The sequence below is a fragment of the Oryctolagus cuniculus genome, chromosome 3 (genome assembly GCF_964237555.1).
Source record: "Oryctolagus cuniculus chromosome 3, mOryCun1.1, whole genome shotgun sequence".
Lineage (NCBI taxonomy): Eukaryota > Metazoa > Chordata > Mammalia > Lagomorpha > Leporidae > Oryctolagus > Oryctolagus cuniculus.
Genome location: NC_091434.1, coordinates 7,077,931 through 7,097,777, shown reverse-complemented (window position 1 = coordinate 7,097,777; position 19,847 = coordinate 7,077,931). Strand labels below are relative to the sequence as shown.

General features: G+C 55.3%; 1 protein-coding gene across 8 annotated transcripts in view; it reads left to right on the top strand.

Moving 5' to 3' along the window:
* DIS3L2 (DIS3 like 3'-5' exoribonuclease 2) overlaps window positions 1–19,847 on the top strand; it is a 385,604-nt gene that overhangs the window by 315,244 nt on the left and 50,513 nt on the right. For all 8 annotated transcript variants that reach the window (XM_070070055.1, XM_070070058.1, XM_070070061.1 and 5 more), the window contains one exon: window positions 1,303–1,536. In XM_070070055.1, the coding sequence (XP_069926156.1) occupies window positions 1,303–1,536 (234 nt within the window). The remainder of the gene's footprint in view (window positions 1–1,302; window positions 1,537–19,847) is intronic.

Sequence of the window (19,847 nt, the reverse complement as noted above, 5' to 3'; positions counted from 1 at the left end):
CAGCTCCCTACTAACACACCTGGGAAAAACAGCAGCAGACGATCCAAGTGCTTAGCCCTGCCACCGTGTGGGAGGCCTGGACGGAGCTGCTGGCTCCTGGCTTCTGCTTGGAAGCCGTTGCAGCTGCTGAGGGAGGGAGCAAATCAGCAGGTAGGAGATCTCTCTCTCTCTCTCTCTCTCTCTCTCTCTCTCTTTGCCTTTCAAATAAACAGAACACATCTTTTAAAAGAGTATTTAATTTCCCTGTGCCTTAGTTTCCCCGTCTGAACGAGGGTAATAGACGCTACCTCGTAGGCCGTGCGCTGGGTGGGTAGCCAGGCCTGTCCCAGGGCAGTGCTGCTCAGCGTGGACTCTCAAGCTCTTCCCCCAGCCCCTCTGACACTCAACTCCTGGTTTTCTCTCTGTCTGAACTCTCTTGTCTTTCTTCCATTTTCCTTCTCTGGCTTCTCTTTTGCTCCCTGAAATGGAGGAAGTGAGAGAGAGTGCAGCCTTGACCCTCTTCCTCCTCCTCCCCCCTCCCCCCACCCCTCATGTCATGGCGCCCTGTGTCCCCGAGTGCCTGCTCAGTAGCCTCACCTGGGTTTCTCCCTGCACCTCCCACTCAGGAGTCCCACAATGTTTTAGCGTTGACTTATTTCTGTTTGAAAAGAAAGAAATGCTAACTATAGAAAGTACAGAAAAATTGAAAAAACAAGATGGCAGCTCACCAGTGGTCCCCGCCTTCAGCAAGCACTACCTCTAAGCCTGAGTTTCCCCGGGGACGTGCGGGTTGTCTGCTCGTGCTGGGGGAGAGGTGCCGCTGGCATCCAGTGGGGAGAGCCCAGGGGTACAGCTCACATCTCATAAGTGCACGGGATGGCCCCCGTGCTGAGGTGAAGCAGGCCAGTCGAGGTGTCTGTCCCCACACAGGTGCCCCAGGTAGAGCAAGCCGGAATTGCTTTCCTCGTGTTACCCTCACCCGGCTTCTCCACCTGCGTTCTCTCTGTCCACTCCCCACATCTGAGCCCTGACCGGGCCCTGGAGCCCCACCTGTCACCTCTCAGGTGGTCGTCCCTTCTTCTCCCCCCACTTTGACTTTGGTGGACCCTCATCCACACTGATGAAAACGCCACAACCCTTCTCTGTGCGTCTCCTGCCGTCGCTGCCTGTGGGGACCCTGTGAAGGCCAGGCTCCCGGAGGCGGCCGCTTTGTGTCTGATCCGCCGCTGTGTCAGGCTCCATGGAGCTCTGTGCCCGTGCGGGAACGAGTGGTCGAGTGAAGACCAGCCTGGAAAGTTCCTCACAAGCTGTCCCCCTCTGCAGATCCTCGACGAGTGGTTTGGCCGGACCATCATCCGCTCCTGCACCAAACTGAGCTATGACCACGCACAGAGCATGATCGAAAACCCGGCCGAGAAGATCCCCGAGACGGCGCTGCCCCCCGTCTCCCCGGAGCACAGCAGCGAGGAGGTGCACCGGGCTGTGCTGAACCTACACGGGATCGCGCAGAAGCTGCGCCGGCAGCGCTTCGCGGACGGCGCGCTCCGCTTGGATCAGGTCAGTTGGGCTTTTGTGTGCGGCACGACCCGGAGGAGACCGGTGCCTGTGCCCCAGAGGGCGAGCCTGGCAGCAAGGCCGCCCGGGGCGCCTCCTGCCTCCTCCTTCCTGCTGCTAGCACGGGGCTCTGTGACTCTGGGAGGCAGGCAGATCCAGACTGCTACCCACCCTGCAGGTGCCCCAGGCACATGGCACCAAGGCGAGGGATGGCGTGTGTGTGCAGGCGGGGTGCTGTGTGGCCAGAACCCCCCGGTGAGTCCTGTCTGGTTTGACCCTGCAGTTTCTGCCCCGTGTCCCTTTCCCCGGGGACGCAAACGGAAGACGCAGCAGTCTCTTAGACAGCTGAGCAGGGTCTGACCTGAGGCCTCCGGAAAGAGCATCGCTGCTAGTCGCTGTCTTCCAAAGAGCTGGTGGTTTCCAACTTCCAGACGAATGTCTGAAGCGGCGAGGGCTGGGGCCCTGGACGGCCAGTGGCTGAAGCGAGTAAGGGCCCGGGATACGCTGAGCGCTCCCAAGTAGCACAGCCCTGCTGACCGGCCCGGGGGCGGGGACCAGGCCGCTGCCGCTCCCCGCACTTGCACTTCCACGTGGGGGACTGTCCGGCTCCAGGAACTCCTTCTCCACTGCTTGTCATCAGGACGTCCCAGGGCGAAGCCTGGTTTGTGTCATGACAGCTTTTTTCTTTCTCATTTGTATTTCTAAGCCGAACTCTTCTTCCCTGGTCATTTTTGTGTGCTGCGGAAGAATCTCTGTATGTCTGGAGAACGAGGTGGGCTTGGCTCACGGGGCTGTTTATGAGACCCCGGGCCTCGGGCTCCTCTCCGGAGCGTCTTTGCTGAGGCCTTCCCTGGCATGGGCTCGGGTAGCCCGGGCAGGCCTGCCTGAGTCAAAGTCAGGGTCGGTGCTGAGGCAGACAGCAGGCCGAGGAAGGGGGACTGCGGCATGGGAGACCACGGGGTACCTCCCTTCAAGGAGAGCTTGGTGGGGTGTGAACACTAGTCCTCACTCGCTGCTGGCTGCCTGACCAGCAAGTGCAAGGTTGCTCTGCAGTTCTTGCTTCCTGGACTCGTGTGTCTCCTGTGCCCGCAGGGGCCCAGCTGCTGGGGCATCTCCCACGGCATCCTGCCAGTCAGACTTGACTCGCCCTGGGGTCTGCCCCCCTTCCTTGCCCCCCCCTTCTGTGAGTGGACTGCTGCGCTCTCTGCTCACGTGGCCAAGCTCTCCAGCCCTGACCTCCCTCCCCAGCTCTTCTGGTCCAGCCTCAGCGGCTGCGTTCTTGAATGCTGTGTCTGGTCGCACCACGGCCACCCCAGCCAGGCTCACCCTGGGCTCTATAGAGCACGGTGCCTGCGGCTCACCACGCAGGCTTCTGCTGCCCATCCCTCCCCCTCCTACGGGGGAGCATGTGTGTTTCCCCCTGCTTGGGCTCGTGCAGGAGTTCTGCAGCTTCTCCCGTTGCTGGGTAAACCTGTCAAATGTGAGCGTGATAAAGAAGGCTGTGCTGTTTTGGGAGAACCGAAGCTCGCTGTTTTGAAAGGAGGAGTCTTCTGTTCTGTGGGGGCGACAACTGTGAGAATCGCACTGTGTACTCAATCACTTCATGAACGTCTGTGCTCTCATTCTCCCTTAAAGAAACAGACTGGAATGACGGGTTGAGTGTGCTTGATCAGAAAAGACTGGAAATATTAGCTGTACAAAGCCTTACTTTTTGGAAAAAAAAAAGCCATGGATACATGTATGTTTTTGTAAATTAGGTTAAACACCGACATTTAGTTGTGTATGTGTCTCCTGTAGGAGTTCCCTCTTTGTCTGACTTCCACAACAGCTGACCCACTGCTGCTCAGACACATTGAGTGAGACCTTACCCCGTCAGGGGAACGTCAAGTTCAGCTGAATTAGAAAAGCGTTAGGTGATCTCAGCGCACACCAGGGAGGGCGTGGCCGTCAGGACAGTGGAACGTTCACCTGCCAGGGTAGACAGTGCGCTGTTGGCATCTCTTAGAACTCCATGGGTAGACAGTGCGCTGTTGGCATCTCTTAGAACTTGATTGCTAAAAGTGGCTTTGCATATCTCCATCCCACTGGCCCTCTCAAGTTATAAATTAGAAAGCTGTGGCCCACAAAGATTAAATGAGTTGCTTACATTTAAGAAATCCAAGTAGTTCTTTGTTCATTTTATCTCCATCTACACCATGCTAAGAGAGAAAAGTTTGCCCTTAAAGTGGTGGAGACGGGAGCCGGGGGTGGGGGAGTGGGGAGATGCGGCCCTCACAAGTCTAATTAGGTTCCAGTTAATTAAGGCTTGAAAATAGTGGATTTGCATCCTTGGAGTTGATTCCTCCGTTCCCCGGAGAACAAGTGTAGGGGCCCGGCCTCGGCTGGAGGAGCCCGCAAGGCTGTGCGGCCAAGCACGCTGGCGCAGTCCTTCATAAATCAGCCAAATGGCCCCACTGAGAATCCCTGCGTTTGTGCCCCTCCCTCCGCCTGCTTTGCCCTCACAAAAACCACTTCTGCTCTGCGCTTTCCCGGCGGCCCATTGTCGCTTCGTTTCCCTCCGTTTGCTGCGTCCGTGGTTTTGGTGGCAGTCCTAAAAAATGTGTGTGTCTCGGCCAGCCTCAGCGAGAGCTTGGTCTCTGAGTGGGGACACGTTCATGTCACCTGTTATGCCATCAGGTCAGATGACTCTGCTAGACCACAAGAAGTCAGTCCACCATGATGCCCTGCAGAAAGAGTGGGGGCGAAGTGTGTGGTGCTGGTGTACGTGGGTCCCCCAGTCCACGGGCCGTGGCCATCTCAGAAACATGGGGAAGCCTGGCCACTGGGTGTTTGCAGGCAAGAACACTGTCTCGCTCAGGTTGGAGGTTGTGGGCCACCCTCGGGACGGCCTGGGCCAGGTTGTGAGCCACCCTCAGGACGGCCTGGGCCAGCTCCAGGCCCCTGGGGGCCGCCTCCTAGCAGCCTTGTCTGCTGCTCCCACGTGTTGTCAGATGTTAGCAAGTTCTGCCATGCTGCGATGGGACACGGATGGAGAAGTGGCGCCTTTGGGGCAGGAGTACCAGCCCCAGGGCCTCTCACCTGACTCGGAGTAGGTTCTCCCTCTGCTTTGCTGGCCGGAAGCGAGCGCAGGCACCAGCTGCCTCCTTGGGGCCGTCAGCTGGACAAGTCCAGCACTAGTGCCCTCAAAGCGCCCTCTTCACGGAAGCGCGTCTCCTGTTGTTATTTTTAACTCTCATCTCTCCGGTTTGGTTCTTTGTGTTTGTAGTCAGGGTGATGAGAATGGTTTGTAAGCACACCCAAATCTGGGGCCTCAGCACGGGGATGTGCCCTGGTTCTCAGCCGCTGGAGCCCGACTGACACACCTGGGAGGGCAGGACACAAAGGCCGCCCTGGGGCAGCTTCCTGTCCTGGAAGGCGAGGCTGCCCGGCTGTGCTGTCAAGACAAGATGCCGGCTCTGCTGGGGGTTCTGGCATAGCCACTGCCTTCCACAAGGCTGGCGGGGCTGGGGGTGGGGCTGCAGGCCAGGGGGGCCACGGGAGCCAGCGGATCCCATCTGCATCGCGTCCCCTCGGCTCCCGCCCTGTGGCCAGCACTGGTTCCTGCAGCGCGGACGACCGGTGCGGGAGAGAAAGACCAGTGTGTTTAATTTTCCAACCTCCATCACCTCCCCCACTACCAGCAGTGTAACTGCGCAGTCCAGAAAGCCAGGAGATGGGGGGGTTCCATGGGGAAAAGCTGAAGCAGGATTTGTGGCGGCATCTGGATCTGCACTTAAAAGGACACAGACCCGTGGTGGCCACAGAGGAACCAGGGCAGAGTTAGACAGTGAGAGAGAGGGACAGAGAGAAAGGTCTTCCTTCCATTGGTTCACCCCCCAAATAGCTGCTACGGCCGGAGCTGCACTGATCCGAAGCCAGGAGCCAAGAGCTTCTTCCTGGTTTCCCACGTGGGTGCAGGGCCCAGGCACTTGGGCCATCCTCCACTGCACTCCCGGGCCACAGCAGAGAGCTGGACTGGAAGCGGAACGGCCGGGACTAGAACCCGGTGCCAATATGGGATGCTGGCGCCGCAGGCGGAGCATTAACCAAGTGAGCCACAGCACCAGCCTCTTGCTTGTACTTTTTTACCTTTATGTATGTAATCATTGCAATAGGTCTAGATGGTTTATTAAAAAGTAAACGTTTGCTATATTTTAAAAATTAAAAAAAAAGATGCAGAAGACCATCTCCGGAGGATCGCACGTGTCAGGAAGCTACAGCCGCTGCTTCCAGGGCTTCTTCCCGGCCGCTGCCTCCTGTGTGGCGACAGTGCTCACACTGAGCCCACTCTGGGCAGGGGCTCCTGGGGCCCACAGGCTGCCCTGGTGGCCTTGGGAGAAAACCTGACCTCTCTGTCTCCTCAGGTAGTCTTTCCTGAATTCCCAGCTGCACCTTATTTGACTCCTGCTTGGCAGTTTTGAAGCCCAAACTTCAGACAGTTTCTTTGGGTGGACTTGATTATAACAATAATATATTTTTAATTATTTATTTATTTGAAAGTCAGAGCTATAGAAAGAGAGAGAGAGATTTTCCATCCACTGGTTCTCTCCCCAGATGGCCACAATAGCCAGGGCTGGGCCAGGCAGAAGCCAGGAGCCAGGAGCTCCATCCGGGTCTCCCATGTGAGTGCAGGGACCCAAACATTTGGGCCATGTTCCACTGCTTTTCCCAGGCCATTAGCAGGGAGCTGCATTGGAAGTGGAGCGGCTAGAACACAAACCAGTGAACATACGGAATGTTGGCATCGTGGCGGCTTTACCCACTACACCACAACACCAGCCCCTGTAGCAATAGTCTCATCAATGGAATTACTTTTAAGTACCCTGGAATGCTGTTCTGTATGGCCTTCACCCAGCCCCTGCAAAGTGCCGGTTTGTAATCAGGCGTCTCAGGGTCTTCAGCTTCACCGCACACACTGGCCTCTGTGAACAGATGCTGCGAGCTGTGTTCGGGGACTGGGCGGTGGCTCCAGAAGAGAAGTGTATTTATAGACACCCTTTGTATCAGGCAGGTGACCCGAATGCTTGGGTGCTTGAGGACTTGCCGGGGCATCCAGGCTGTAGCATAAGGTGTAGCAAGGACTCTCTCAAGGCGCAGCTGCTCGAACAGGTGTGAGGAGCAGGAAGCTTCCGCACCCCAGACCAAGCTCTGCCCTGTCAGGGGATCCTAGCAGAGGGTGCTCTCCCAGGGTCAGCACAGAGACCCCAGTGTGCCACCAGGGAAGGGAGGCACTGGCGCCTAGAATGGAAGGTGGGGTTGGGGCAGTAGAATCTCCAGAAGATACTCTTGGGGTGGGGACCATTAGGCGCTATGCTCCAGCCCGGTGACAGTGATGGAAATGACTTGTGTGGCAAGGAGGGACCCCAGCCTAGTGCTCCCCCCGCAAAATGCTGACCAGAGCTGGCTCGCTTTGGATGGAGGTAATTTCCGTTAGCCAGAGCTGCTCTGTTAGTTGCTGCTGGGCTGGCTGAGAAAGGCAGATAACTCCGTTCCCAGATGGAGTTGAGAGTGTGCCCAGATGAGTCGCTGGCATCTCCAGGGGCAGCGCAGTGAGACAAAGGCTCCCACGCTGACCAGATGACTTATAAGAACCCTCGGGGGGTCGAGCAGGCCACAGCCAGCACCCGTGTTCCCTGAGAGAGGCAGTCGTTCAAGTTAGCGGCCTGACAGATGGACGGAACTTGGCCCTGGGAGCCTGCCCTTGGGGCTGATTGTGCCCGGGCTCTGCCCTGTCCATTCTCAGGACACGCTGCATGTCGTTGCCCTGCCCCCATGTCGCACCCCACGTCACTCGAGCAGCAGCCAAGCAGCTACATAAGAGACATGGAATTCTTTGACGTCAGTGAAATCTGCATTGGAGAAAGGGGACCCTCGCAGCTGATCCTCAAATTCCAACCGTGACTGCTGCTTGGGGCCGGCCCAGGTGACTTTGATTTTTATTGTTCAGTGAGTTGGGGGCTGTTTCTCAGGCGAGACCCTGCTCTGTTGCTGTCTGTCCTGCGCTCAGCTGCTGGGCCAAGCTCCCCGCTTGCTGCTACACTGTGTCACTCAGGAACCCGCAGGTGTCCTAGATCAATAAGATTTCCCGCAAGTATTTTGGGAACAAGATACACAATTACTAGCCTTTTATTTTGCCGAGCCAAGACATTTTCTTGAAAAATCAATTAGCATCTACTATGTCCAGTATTTTATAAATGAAAACGTTTTAGCACCAAAGCAAGAAAAGACACAATTTTATACTATGGAGCAGTCTCTCTTTTTTTCTAAGTATTTATTTATTTGAAAGAGTTGCACAGAGAAGGAAAGACTGAGAGAGACAGAGAGAGATCTTACATCCACTGGTTCACTTCGCAGATGGACGCAATGGCCAGAACTGTGCTGATCCAGAGCCAGGAGCCAGGAGATTCTTTAGAGTCTCCCAGGCTGGTGCAGGGGTCCAAGGACTTGAGCCATCTTCCACTGCTTTCCCAGGCCAGAGCAGAGAGCTGGATTGGAAGTGGAGCAGCTGGGACTGGAGCCGGCGCCCATATGGGATGCTGGCACTGCATTTGACCCACTTTACCTACTATGCCACAGCACTAGTCCCTGGAGCAGTCTCTTTTTTTATTTCCTTCTAAAGATATATTTTATTTATTGGAAAGGTAGAGTTACATAGAGAGAGGGAAAGATAGAGAAGTCTTCTATCCACCGGTTCACTTCCCAAATGACTGCAACAGCCAGGGCTGGGCCAAACTGAAGCCAGCAGCTTTGTCCAGATCTCCTATGTGGATACAGAGGCCCAAGGACTTGGGCCATCCTCCGCTGCTTTCCCAGGCCATTAGCAGGGAGCTGAATGGGAAGCGGAGCAGCCGGGACTTAAGTTGATGCCCATATGGGATGCCGGCGTCACAGGCAGCAGCGTGTATGGAATGCCGGCGTCACAGGCAGCAGTGTGTGGGGGATGCCGGCGTCACAGGCAGCAGCTTGTGGGTCCACCAGTCTTACGCTGACTTGATTGAGTGTGGTGAAAACTTTGTTTTGCCTTTTTCTGCTTTTGTTTCATCTCATACCACTGAGAACTACTGAGTTCCCACATCCGATCCTAATGCCTCTCGCCCTCTGGGGGCCCCTTTTAGAGACGTACCCCACTTCCAGTGAGCCCGAGCTTCCTCCTGTCTCCTTCCCTGCCTTGGCAGAGCCCAGGCTCCCTGCCCCTCCCCGCACCGCCCGGAGCCGCTGCAAGTGGACCTCCCCCCGCCCACGTAGCTCTGCCCCCAGCCCAGAGCCCGCAGCATGCGGGTGCCGTGCTTGGCCGGCTTGCTTCTGTGTCCCCTTCCCTTTTGCTTCATTGCTCCGTCTCCTCTCCCTGCCTGCCTGCGCTCTTGGTGGGAAGCCGTGTGGAGGGCCGACCCCTGGCTGTTTCTTCCAGTCCTCCATCCATCTAGCGTAGTGGTGGGCAAGCAGAGGCACGCCTAGGAGGCCAGCTGAAAGCCCTCCCTGGTGATTGGATGGCCCTCTAAGGTCCATGCTTGCCCAAGGGCACTGCGGCCAGCGTGTCACAGTCCACAGCCTGACAGGGTGCTCCTGCTATTCCTCAAGAAACTCCCACATTTGAAAAAGAATAGTGTTAGAGCATGGTGCATTTCGCTTTGTATTATCACTTCTCTGCCCATTTTAAACAACATAGGGCAAAATTTCTTTTTTTTTTTTTTTTTAAGTTCTCTTTATTTATTTGAAAGTCAGAGCTACAGAGAAGAAGAGACAGAAAGGAAATATTCCATCCACTGGTTCACTTCCCAGATGGCTTCATTGGCCAAGGCTGAGCCAGACCAAAGCCAGGAGCCAGGAGCTTCTTCTGGGTCTCCCTCATGGGTGCAGGGCCCAAACACTTGGATCATCTTCCACTGCTTTCCCAGGCCATAGCAGGGAGCAGCCAACACTCAACTCAACGCCCATATGGTTTGCTGGCGTCACGGTGGCGGCTTAACCGGCCTTGCCACAGTGCCGGCCCCAGGGCAGACATTTTAAGTTACCAGAATTTAAAAACTCTGAAATTAATTTCCCTCTGAGTTTTTGAGTACCACACAGGGACAAAGCTCTCTGCTGGGAATTGGGAATAAAGGGAAGATTCGGACATGGTCCCCGCCCTTGGAGGCGCTTCCTGGCTCCTGGGGAAGGGAGGCAGATAGAGGACGGGGCACAGGAAGTTCCCTGCAGGCAGCAGGTGGCGCCTGGACATGGTGCCGGTGTGCATGCTGTGCGGTTTTACACAAGAACACCTGCAGGCTGCGTTTATCTTTTTAACAGCTAGAAACATGATCACTCTACTTCAACGTTTTCTCCTACACAAAATGGAAATTATCCATTTGTTCTCAAAAGATACTAGATGGGGGGCGGCATTGTGGCGCAGCAGGTTAAGCTGCCTATGACGCTGCCAGTTTGAATCCCAGGTGCTCCACTTATGATCTAGCTCCCTGCTATGGCCTGGGAAAGCAACAGAGGATGGCCCTAGTGTTTGGGTCCCTGCACCCACATGGGAGACCCAAAAGAAGCTCCTGGCTCCTGGCTTTGGCTTGGCCTAGCCCTGGCGGTTGTAACTATTTGAGGAGTGAACCAGTGGATGGAAGATTGATCTCTCACTCTGTGTGTGTGTGTCTGCCTCTCTCTGTGTAACTCTGCATTTCAGATTAAATGAATAAATCTGAGAGAGAGAGAGATATTGATTGATTGATGGATTGATTGATTCTGGCTGGGCAAGCATTTTGGCATAGTGGCTAAGTCACCGCTTGGAATGCCCACATGCCATTGTCAGGGTGCCTGGGTTGAAGTCCCCACTCCTGTCCTGATTCCAGCCCCTGCCTAATGTGCAAGAGGCAGCAGTGAGGGCCCCTGCCACCCACACGGGAGACGCACATGGAGTTACTGGCTTCTGGCTTTGGCCTGGCCCAGCCCCCCCCCCCATCCCTCCTCCCTACCTTCTCTTTTTCTGCTTTTCAAATAAGTAAAATAAATATATCAGGAAAATCCTAGAAATACTTGAAAACAAATTATTAATTGCCCCTTAAATTGTGACCTCCTAGGGTAAAAGAAATTGGCCAGAGAGGAAGGAGATGCGGGCAGCCCCTGGGGGAGGAATCCCAGCAGGTTCCTTGTCTGCCTGTAGCCTGCTAGATGAGAAGCTTCGCTGGGGAGTGGCGGAGTGTGCCGCGTTCCGGGCCGCTTGAGCAGGTTGCTCTGAGCTGAGAGTGCTGGTTTGGCCGCCAGGTGGTTGGAAACGGATTGCTGCCAGCAGTGTCAATGTGCAGAGGAGGAGGTGCTGTGTCCTCCTTGCTTCAGGCCTGCTGCCCCAGCTCTTCCCAGCTTCCTCCAGCCTCCCGGCCGGCCTGCTCCTCACTGTTCCCGCCACCACTCTCGGTCCCTATAGCTCTGTCCTGTCTGCCCAGAGGCCCAGCTCAGAACTCGCCTTGGGTACCTGAATCCAGCAGCCTGCTGCAGGCCCAGCGCTCAGCTCTCTAGCCGGTGACCGTTTATTGAGGATCTCCTATGTGCCGCTGAGCCTGGGGTCGGACCCTGACTCTTCCCTTTCGCTGCCTGTGCTTCGTTTTCTCCTCAGTAAAATGGAGAAAGTGGGGTCATCCTGGTACCTGTGTTTTAGGGATACAGCGTAGCTACAGGCGTTGTGCCTGTAGCACACGTCGTACAGCACGGATGCAAGGCACCCAGCCATGCTGAGAAAGGGCCCATTTCTGTCTTCATAGCTACAGGGTGGTGGCCACCCACGGCCAGTGCAGGCAGAGAGAAGGGCCTGGAAGGGAGAGGAAGGCGGAGGGAATGTGTCCCCTGTGGCTCCCTGGGTAGTGGGGGCCATCTGGTTGACGCGGTGCATGGTGGGAGCCCAGTGAGTAGTGAACAATGAGAGCTGGGCCTAGCAGTACTGGATTCGTTAACGGAGGGTCAGTCAGATTTGTGAGCAGGGAAGGGATCTGCACATGGCACTCCAGGCTACTCGGGTATGCACTCACGTGTGTAAGCGCATCGCAGAACGCTTCTCCAGTGTTGTTGCTGTTGGCCTGTCAGTCCTGCCATTCACATCACTACGCATAGGATTCAGAGGCATTGTGGAAGGGGGTGTGGAGGGGAGCGTACGCTGAAGGTGCTGCTGGGGACGCCCACCTCCTGGGGAGCGCCTGGCTTCACGCCCCAGCTCTGCTTCTGGTCCCAGCTCCTGCCAGTGTGCGCCCTGGGAGGCAGCAGGGCGTGCCCAGTAACTTGGGTTCCTGCCATGCACATGGTGGATCTGGGCTGTGCTCCTGGCTCCTGGCTTCGGGCAGGCCCAGCCAGGGAGTAACCAGTAGATGGGAGGTCTCCAGCCTTTTCTTTTCTTTTCTTTTCTTTCTTTTTTTTTTTTTTTTTAATAGGCAGAGTGGACAGTGAGAGAGAGAGAGAGAGAGAGAGAGAGAGAGAGAGAGAAAGGTCTTCCTTTTCCGTTGGTTCACCCCCCAATGGCCGCTGTGGCCGGCGCACCGCACTGATCCAAAGCCAGGAGCCAGGTGCTTCTTCTGGTCTCCCATGTGGGTGCAGGGCCCAAGGACTTGGGCCATCCTCCACTGCCCTCCCGGGCCACAGCAGAGAGCTGGCCTGGAAGAGGGGCAACCAGGACAGAATCCGGCGCCCCGACCGGGACTAGAACCCAGGGTGCCGGCGCTGCAGGCGGAGGATTAGCCTAGTGAGCCACGGCGCCGGTCCTCTCTCTCTCTCTCTCTCTCAAATAAATGAAAAAGAATAAATTTTGAAAAATGTATTTTAATTACTGGATTGGAGATTACATATATAATACATAGCATCCCTCTGTGTAAACTAGAGAGTGTGTACTTATAGAGCTTTTTGCTCTCAGATTACTTGTGAATTAGCATAATAGTAATAAAGCTTCCCCTGCTCTGGGTTTCCCCAGCAGGAAACAGCGTATGTGGTCATTGTGGGTTTGTTTATCCTTTGTTAATGTGAAAACAGAGTTTTCTTTTTTAAAAGATATATGTATTTTTTTGAAATCCAGAGTTACAGTGGGAGAGGGAGAGACAGAGAGGAGAGAGTTCTTTCATCCACTGGTTTACTTTCTAAATGGCCTCAATAACCAGGGCTGTGCCAGGCCAAAGCCCAGGAGCCAGGAGCTTCTTCCAGGTCTCCTGCACGGGTGCAGGGGCCCAAGCACTTGGGCCGTCCTCTGCTGCTTTCCCAGACACATTAACAGGGAGCTGGATCGGAAGTGGAGCAGTCGGCACTCGAACCAGTACCCATATGGGATGACGGTGCTGCAGACCGTGGCTTAACCTACTGCACCAGAGCACCGCCCCGACGATGGAGTTTTCTGACTGTCTTGACTTGCATTTATTTCCCTGTTGGTGGATTCGGCCACTCTTCGCCCTCTCTCCGGCATGCCCATCGTGTGTGCTGTCCTGAGAACCTGCTAACACCTTCAACACTGGACCCAGCGGCCACACTGAGCCAGAGTCACTTCTTTCCCTGCCGAGGGGCAGCCCCGTCCAGGGAGCCTCGGCCTTTTGGTGCATGGTTCTGCAAACTTCTTGTACAGTTGTTTGAGCACCCTCAGTCACCACAGGGAACACTTCCATCACCCCGGGGAAGTCCGTGCACCCCTGTGTAGTCAGCCTCTACCCCAGCCCTTGACCCCTGGTACCCTCTAGCCTGTTTTCTGTCTCTGCAGTTGGCTTTTCCAGAATGTCGTGGAAATGGAGGCATTCAGCCAGCAGGCTGTGAGTCTGGCTCTGTCACGCAGCGTGCACACCCGTGTGAGGTCCACTCAGGTGGTTGGGGGTGGCACTCACCCCCTCTCACTGCACGGCGGCGCCCTGTTGTACAGCTGTGTGTGGTTTACTTATCCAGTTGCCGATGGAAGGGGCTTTGTCTTGTTTTCAGTTTTGGGCAACATGATAAGCGTTGTATCTACGGACAGGCTTCTGGATGACCTTTAAGTTCTCGTCTTGCTTGAGAAGATGCCCAGGTAGATGCTGGGACATCGCTGTTTTCCAGAGTGGTAATCCCACTGCACCCGACGCACCAGGCACTATCAGTTTTTCCTTTGTTTTTTTTTTAGCCATTCAGATAGGTGGTGGTGGTGCTCCCTCGTGGTTTTCACGTGAATTTCCCTAATGAGTGATGATGTTGGGCAGCTTTTTGGGTGCAAGTTTGCTCTCTGCAAGTGCAAGTCTGTTTCTGATTTTTGATAATTTTTAATTGAGTTTTTGGTTTCTTACTGAGTTTTGTGAGTTTTTTAAATATATAAATATATGTGTGTATATATACATTATAATGTATATCTCTTATAAATGAATCCTCTACCAGATGTGGGATTTGCAAATATTCCCCTCAGCTTTGTCTCGTCTTCCCATTCCCTTAGCTCTTCATCCCCCTCACTTATCTTTTCCTCCTCTTTTCAAAAGCAGGAGTTTTGAATGCGGACAGCGTCTCATTTAGCAAGTTTTCTTTTAGGGATTCTGCTCTTACCATCGCATCTAAGAACTCGTGACCCAGGGCCCCGGGGTTTTCTCCCGTATCTTCCAGGAGTTTTATAGTTCTCGGCTTTACCTTCAGTTTCTCCTTTCCTGAGCACACGCTCGCGCAGGCCCTGAAGGTCTTTTTTGGAAGACAGTGTTCGCGGCAGAGTCAGGCCCACCTGCGCAGTGGGACGGCGTCAGCGCTGGGAGCCCTGCCGGGCGCGGTGCCCTCCAGGAGCCACCTGGAAAGGAGGCGTCGCCTCGGAAATTGCCCGGCGGTGGCTTTGCAACAGATACCGGGCTTCTCCTCCGGCTTAGGCTTTGGCATAAAGTGAAGATCGTATCTTTGAAAAGAGGGTGTGGGATGAAAAGAGAACAACCTCTCAGCTTTGTAGCTGAGTCCGCCTTGCCAGTGTTGCACGGACTCAGGATGGCGCGTGGTGCCAGCACAGGGCTTTGCTGATTACACGCAAAGCCCCGTGCCAGTGACTCACGCTCCTCTCCGAGAGGCTCTGAACTCAGTCGGCCGGGCAGCCTGCTCACTGTGACTGCCGCTGGAGCGGGGTTCTCCTCCAACAGCTGGAGCGTGGTGTGGTGGGAAGACAGCCTGAGGCGGGGCAGAGGCCAAGGATCGCTTGCCTGGGAAGGACGTGCAGCTGATGCTGATAGCAATCTGTGCAGTGACCAGCCTCAGCCAAGCTAAGTAGAGGCCTGCCATCGCTCACCCGTGGGAAAATGCGCTGCGGCGGAAGTATTCGACAAACGCCGCGGGCGCTCAGCGTGTCAGCCGCCAGGGCAGGCTTTGTGACACGGCGGCCACCCTGTCAGAGTGCCTGGGTCGAGTGCCAACTGCACCACTTCCATTCCAGCTTCCTGCCTACGCATTCTGGGAGGTGGCAGACGAGGGCTCGCTCTGGGCCCTGTCACCCACAGGGGAGACTCGGATGGAGTTCTGGGTCCCCGGCTTCGGCCTGGCCCAGCCAGCGCTAGTGTGGACATTTGAGGAATGAATAGTGGATGGAAAAATCTTTCTTTCTCTGTCCTGCCCCCCTGCCTTTCAAGAAGATGAAAATAAATTAATAAACATTAAAAAAATAAAGAAAGAAAAAGAAACACACGTGGCCCAGAGTGTGGTGTGTGCTAGGTTAATGGGAGGGAGCCAGGAGAAGGTCCCTGAGGAGGCGTCCATAGCCTTGGCAGCTCATGTCAAGAGCCTAGGGTGACCACTGATGTCATAAATAAGAGTGTCAGTTGTTAAATCAACAACAGGAGTCACTGTGCACTTACTCCCCATGTCGGACCTCTGTCTTTAATGAGTTGTACCATGAGAATTAACTGTAAAATTTGTTCTCAAATAGTACTTTATACTTTGTGTGTCTGTGTGGGTACAAATTGTGGAAATCTTTACTTAGGATAGAGTTGGTCTTCTGTATATAAAGTTAATTAAAGTGAATCTTAATGGGGAAAAAAAGAAGATCCCTGAGGATGGCGGGAGCAGGCCAGGGCTGAGCGGTGGTTTGGTCGTGGTCTGGGACGTGCAGCCGCTGGGTGGTGCAGGAGATGCCGTGGGAGCTGGAACCGGGGCCAGTCTCAGGGACCGCCTTTGCTCTGCCCTGCACACATGGCAGCTCCTGGAGTCTGCGGACAGGGGCACCCGTGGGCATGCAGGAAGCCAGTGACATAGCTGCGGCCGCCATCCAGGTGAGACGCTGGCTTGAAGCCTTGCCTGAGGTCCATCAGCTGACAGAAGGGACATACAAGACGCACTGAGGTGTGGAAGCAGAGCCACGAAAGGGAGAGGGACGTCTGGGGACCCCTGAGTTTTTGCATGGGCAGCTGGGTGGATGCAGGGCCACCGCACCCCCTAGACAGGAGGGCACGCGTCACTTGGGAACCGGAGGTGCACTGGGGCCATCCTGGTAGAGGGACTCGGGAAGCGGCTGGGCACAGAAGCCTGTGCGCCTCCCCCGCTGCCACAGATGACCGCCTGTGTTTGAGGCATCAGGATGGCTGTACCTCCCCAGTTCAGCAGGCAGGCTTGGCGATAGAGGTGAAGATGGTTCCAGGGAGCCCCCAGGGTCTTAGGACCAGTGCGTGGCCCACCACGAGCGCCTCCTCCCCGCCAAACCCAGTGGCTTGCACAGAGCTGGGGGAAGACAGCCATCGCTCATCCTGTGAGTCCCCCACCCGCCTTCCCTCCTGCTCTCTCTTCCCAGCTGAGCCCTTCTTGTTTGTTGAGAAAAGAAGAAAAAGAGTGAATTCACTCCCAGTCCTTTTGAAACCCAACATGTCAGTGATAGATGAGGCCGTATTCTATAACTTCAAAGGAGCAAAACGGGGCGAGTGAATGCAGCCCAGGGGAGTTGAAAAGTCCGAGGGAACAGGAGACACATGGGCTGACCCTGCCGTCAGGAGGAGCGCCCTCCGTCCCACCCCTGCTGGTGCCATGCAGAGGCTCAGACAATGCCACTTTCAATAAATCATCAAGGATCCTGAATGCCCGGTTTTGTCCTGTTTTCAATGGGCCTTGGGCATACTGCTTAAGATATAGCCAGCATTCGTGCTGGGTTCCCAGCTCCTGAAAGGTTCAAAGTCGAGTGCTCTCCCGACTCTATAATGGAGTCTTTGCATATGTGATTTTTGGGGAGATTTTCTCGGATTTCCATAGCTAGTCGTGATAAAGGTGACCTGGTGGGCAGTGCGGGCCATTGTCCCCGTCACGGGCGGGCTTTGAGTGATGCTGAGCTTTGTGGAGTATCCATGCAGCACCTAATTCGATCACGCGTCTGACCCCTGCCTCTCTTTGGCTCGGGCCCCTTCTCTGATCGCACTGGGCTGCTGGGGGCCCCTGCACAAGGCTGGCGCTCCCGAGACTGGCCAGGCCAAGCGGAGCACTTGGCCGTCATTCCTGCCTTCAGAATTCTGCCCCCTCCCCGTGAGTCTGGCGTGGGGGCAGCTGCTTGTTCTCGGGAGGCTGCGCCATGAGGAGCCTGTTGGGAGTGCCTTTGAAAAGTCCCCAGGTTGTTTCCACATTGGAGTCTTGGGAAGAGAACCTGGGGTCATTTAAGGGCTGGCCTGGTCATTTCCTCAATCGTCTGTGACCGTGCAGAGCCTGGTTTTCTATCAAGAAGCACAGAGGCTTCCTTGGCTTCTGATTAATAATAACAAATAGCCAGAATTTATTGAGTGCTTTTCCGGGTGCCAAGTACTTTCACATGTTACCTCGTTTACTCCTTCAGCCCTTCTACCCATTTTTAAAGATGGAGAAACTGAGACTCGGGGTTAGGTTCCTGGCCAAAAATCACGTAGCTGAGGGCGGCAGAACTGGCAGTAGGATAGCTCTTCATTTCTCTGGTTGATTTATTTTATATTCTTCCACCAATCTGAAAGAAGAGGCTCATCTCAGGACAGCTTTTAAGAGCTATTTAAAGTGCTGTGTGTCTCTAATTCTGGATTATTCTTGAACCGACAGGTTGATAAGGAAGGAGAGCAGATAGGTGGTGGCAGGAGTTAGGAGTGGTGCAAGCAAGCAGGGTGGCCCGATGGCGGCCCCTGTGGGGGCAGTTGCATTGGTCCTCTTGTATGAGCAAAATGGTCTAGACTGCGTTATGCCGGTACCGGTGACCCGGGTTTGATATCACGCTAGAAAGTGGGTGCTGGGGCAGGGAACCCGCCTGCGCTGGCTCTGCAGTCTCTCTGGCTCTGCAGGTGTCCAGGATAAGAAGCGTTGGTTGTTTCCTGTTTCCCCTCGCTAGTAGGGAGCAGTCATTCCAGGCTCTGCTCTGCCTGGAAGAGGGTCCGGGTGTCAGCATGTGTGGGAGGTAAACAGAGGCTCCGGCGTCTATGGGAAAGGCAGGGCCCCTTGGGCTCAGGTCCCAGGGCTGCAGATGGGAGACCCTGAGCAAGTTCTCAGCGTTCCTGAGCCACAGGGTCCAGCTGTGACGTGGGAACAGGAACTGCCCCCGGCCAGCATGGCTGCCGGGGCAGGGGAACGCACTGCTCGGTCTCAGCAAGTTCTCTTCCCGTCCTCCACATTGCCTTCTCCTTTCCCCCTTACACTCTCCGCTTGCTAGTCCGTCTGCTCCCTGCTCCTGGGACAGAGGGGCTTCCTTCTCTGCTGTCGGTCGCTCTTCCTTCCAGCAGCTATGTCCTGAGTACCTGCTTTGCCAGCTACTCAGGCAGGTGTTGGGGAGGTGTGGTGGGCCCCGCCCCTGCCCTGGGAGTGCTGAAACGCTTGCCCACCCCCACATCCACACACACACACACACACACACACAGTCTGCCTCCCTCTTGTGCTTCTCTGAGCACCCACGGGGTCAGGGTCAATGCGGCTTGCTCATCCCGGAGCCTGGTCAGCTGTTTTCCTGGCCCTTCTCCCTGGATGAGGCCCAGTGCTGAGCAAGGGGCTCACGCATGCCCATGTGCTATGGGGAGCCTTAGACAACAGGCTTTTTGAGCCTTTGATTTTACAGATAAATCACAGAAAGGGGCCCATGATGTAGGTAATAGAAAGGGTTAGATGAGTCCTATTAATACAGGTCTTGTGTTAATTTTTTTGTTTTTTTTTTTCTTTATTCCTGCTACTCAGTATTTCTTTTACAGATTTATTTATTTTATTTGAAAGTCAGAATACAGAAAAAGAGGGAGGCGCAGAGAGAGAGATTTTTCCGTCCACTGGTTACTCCCCACATGGCCACAGTGGCTGGGGCTGGGCCACGCTGGAGCCAGGACCCTGAAGCTTCGTCCAGGTCTCCCACATGGGTGGCAAAGGCCCAAGTATTCAGGTCATCTTCTGCTGCTTTCCAGGTCCTTCGCAGGGAGCTGGATTGGAAGTGGAGCAGCTGGGACTGGAACTGGCACCCATATGAGATGCTGGTGGCAGTTTAACCATAATAGCAGCCCTGGTACCCAGCATTTTTTTTTTTTACTATCATTTCCTGTTGTAGCCTTGTTCAGACCCTGAGAGAGAGAAGCCTTTGGCTGTAGCTCTGTTCCTGTGACTAGCTAGCTGTGTGACAGCCGCGCCAGCCACAAGGGGAGCAGCCCTCTCTCTGTCGAGCTTTCTCCCAGTGCTGCCAGCTGCCATGCCGGCATTGCCTCCCGCAGGCCCTCCCAGACACGCTGCTCCGGCCCAGCCTCCCCGTGCCCCCCGGACTGCTGGCCTCAAGTTGCAGTGTTCAGAAGGAGAGCCCACCCTACTGCCGGTGAGCCCCAAGAAGGCCCACGTGCCAAGAGCCAGTGCTGCGCTCTGTCAGGATGTAGAGGGGGCGAGAGGGCAGCTGTGGGAGGTCCCAGTTCCAGCACAGGGCCCTTGTCTGCAGGTGGGGCCCTGGGGGAGGTGCAGGCTGCCAAGTGTGGAATTACGTGTTGCCTGACCTCAGGCAAGCAAGACACTCACCCGCTCGGGGCCTCTGTTCCCTGACACTTGCCCATTCAGGTGCCGCACCTGTTGGGCACAGAACCCCTGCTTCCCAGTGCTCAACGCGGTGTCCTGAGTCAGCTTCGTCTAAAGCCTTTGTTTAATAAAGGCCTCGTGATCCCAAGAGCGATCAACTGGAATGCACAGTCTAGTTGGGATCTATGACAGTTACAAAGATATCCGGCTGAGACGTGTTCCGACTCGGGAAGAAATGAGAGGAATCAGAGCATGGTAGAAGCAATCTCCGTGTACCTGCACCGTCAAAGCCAGTCCCCTGCCACACTCTGGCAGGCCGCCGTGGCCTCTTCCTGAGTGGAGATTAACAGACAAGTTGTTGCCGGTGCCAAGGCACACCTGCCAGCCTG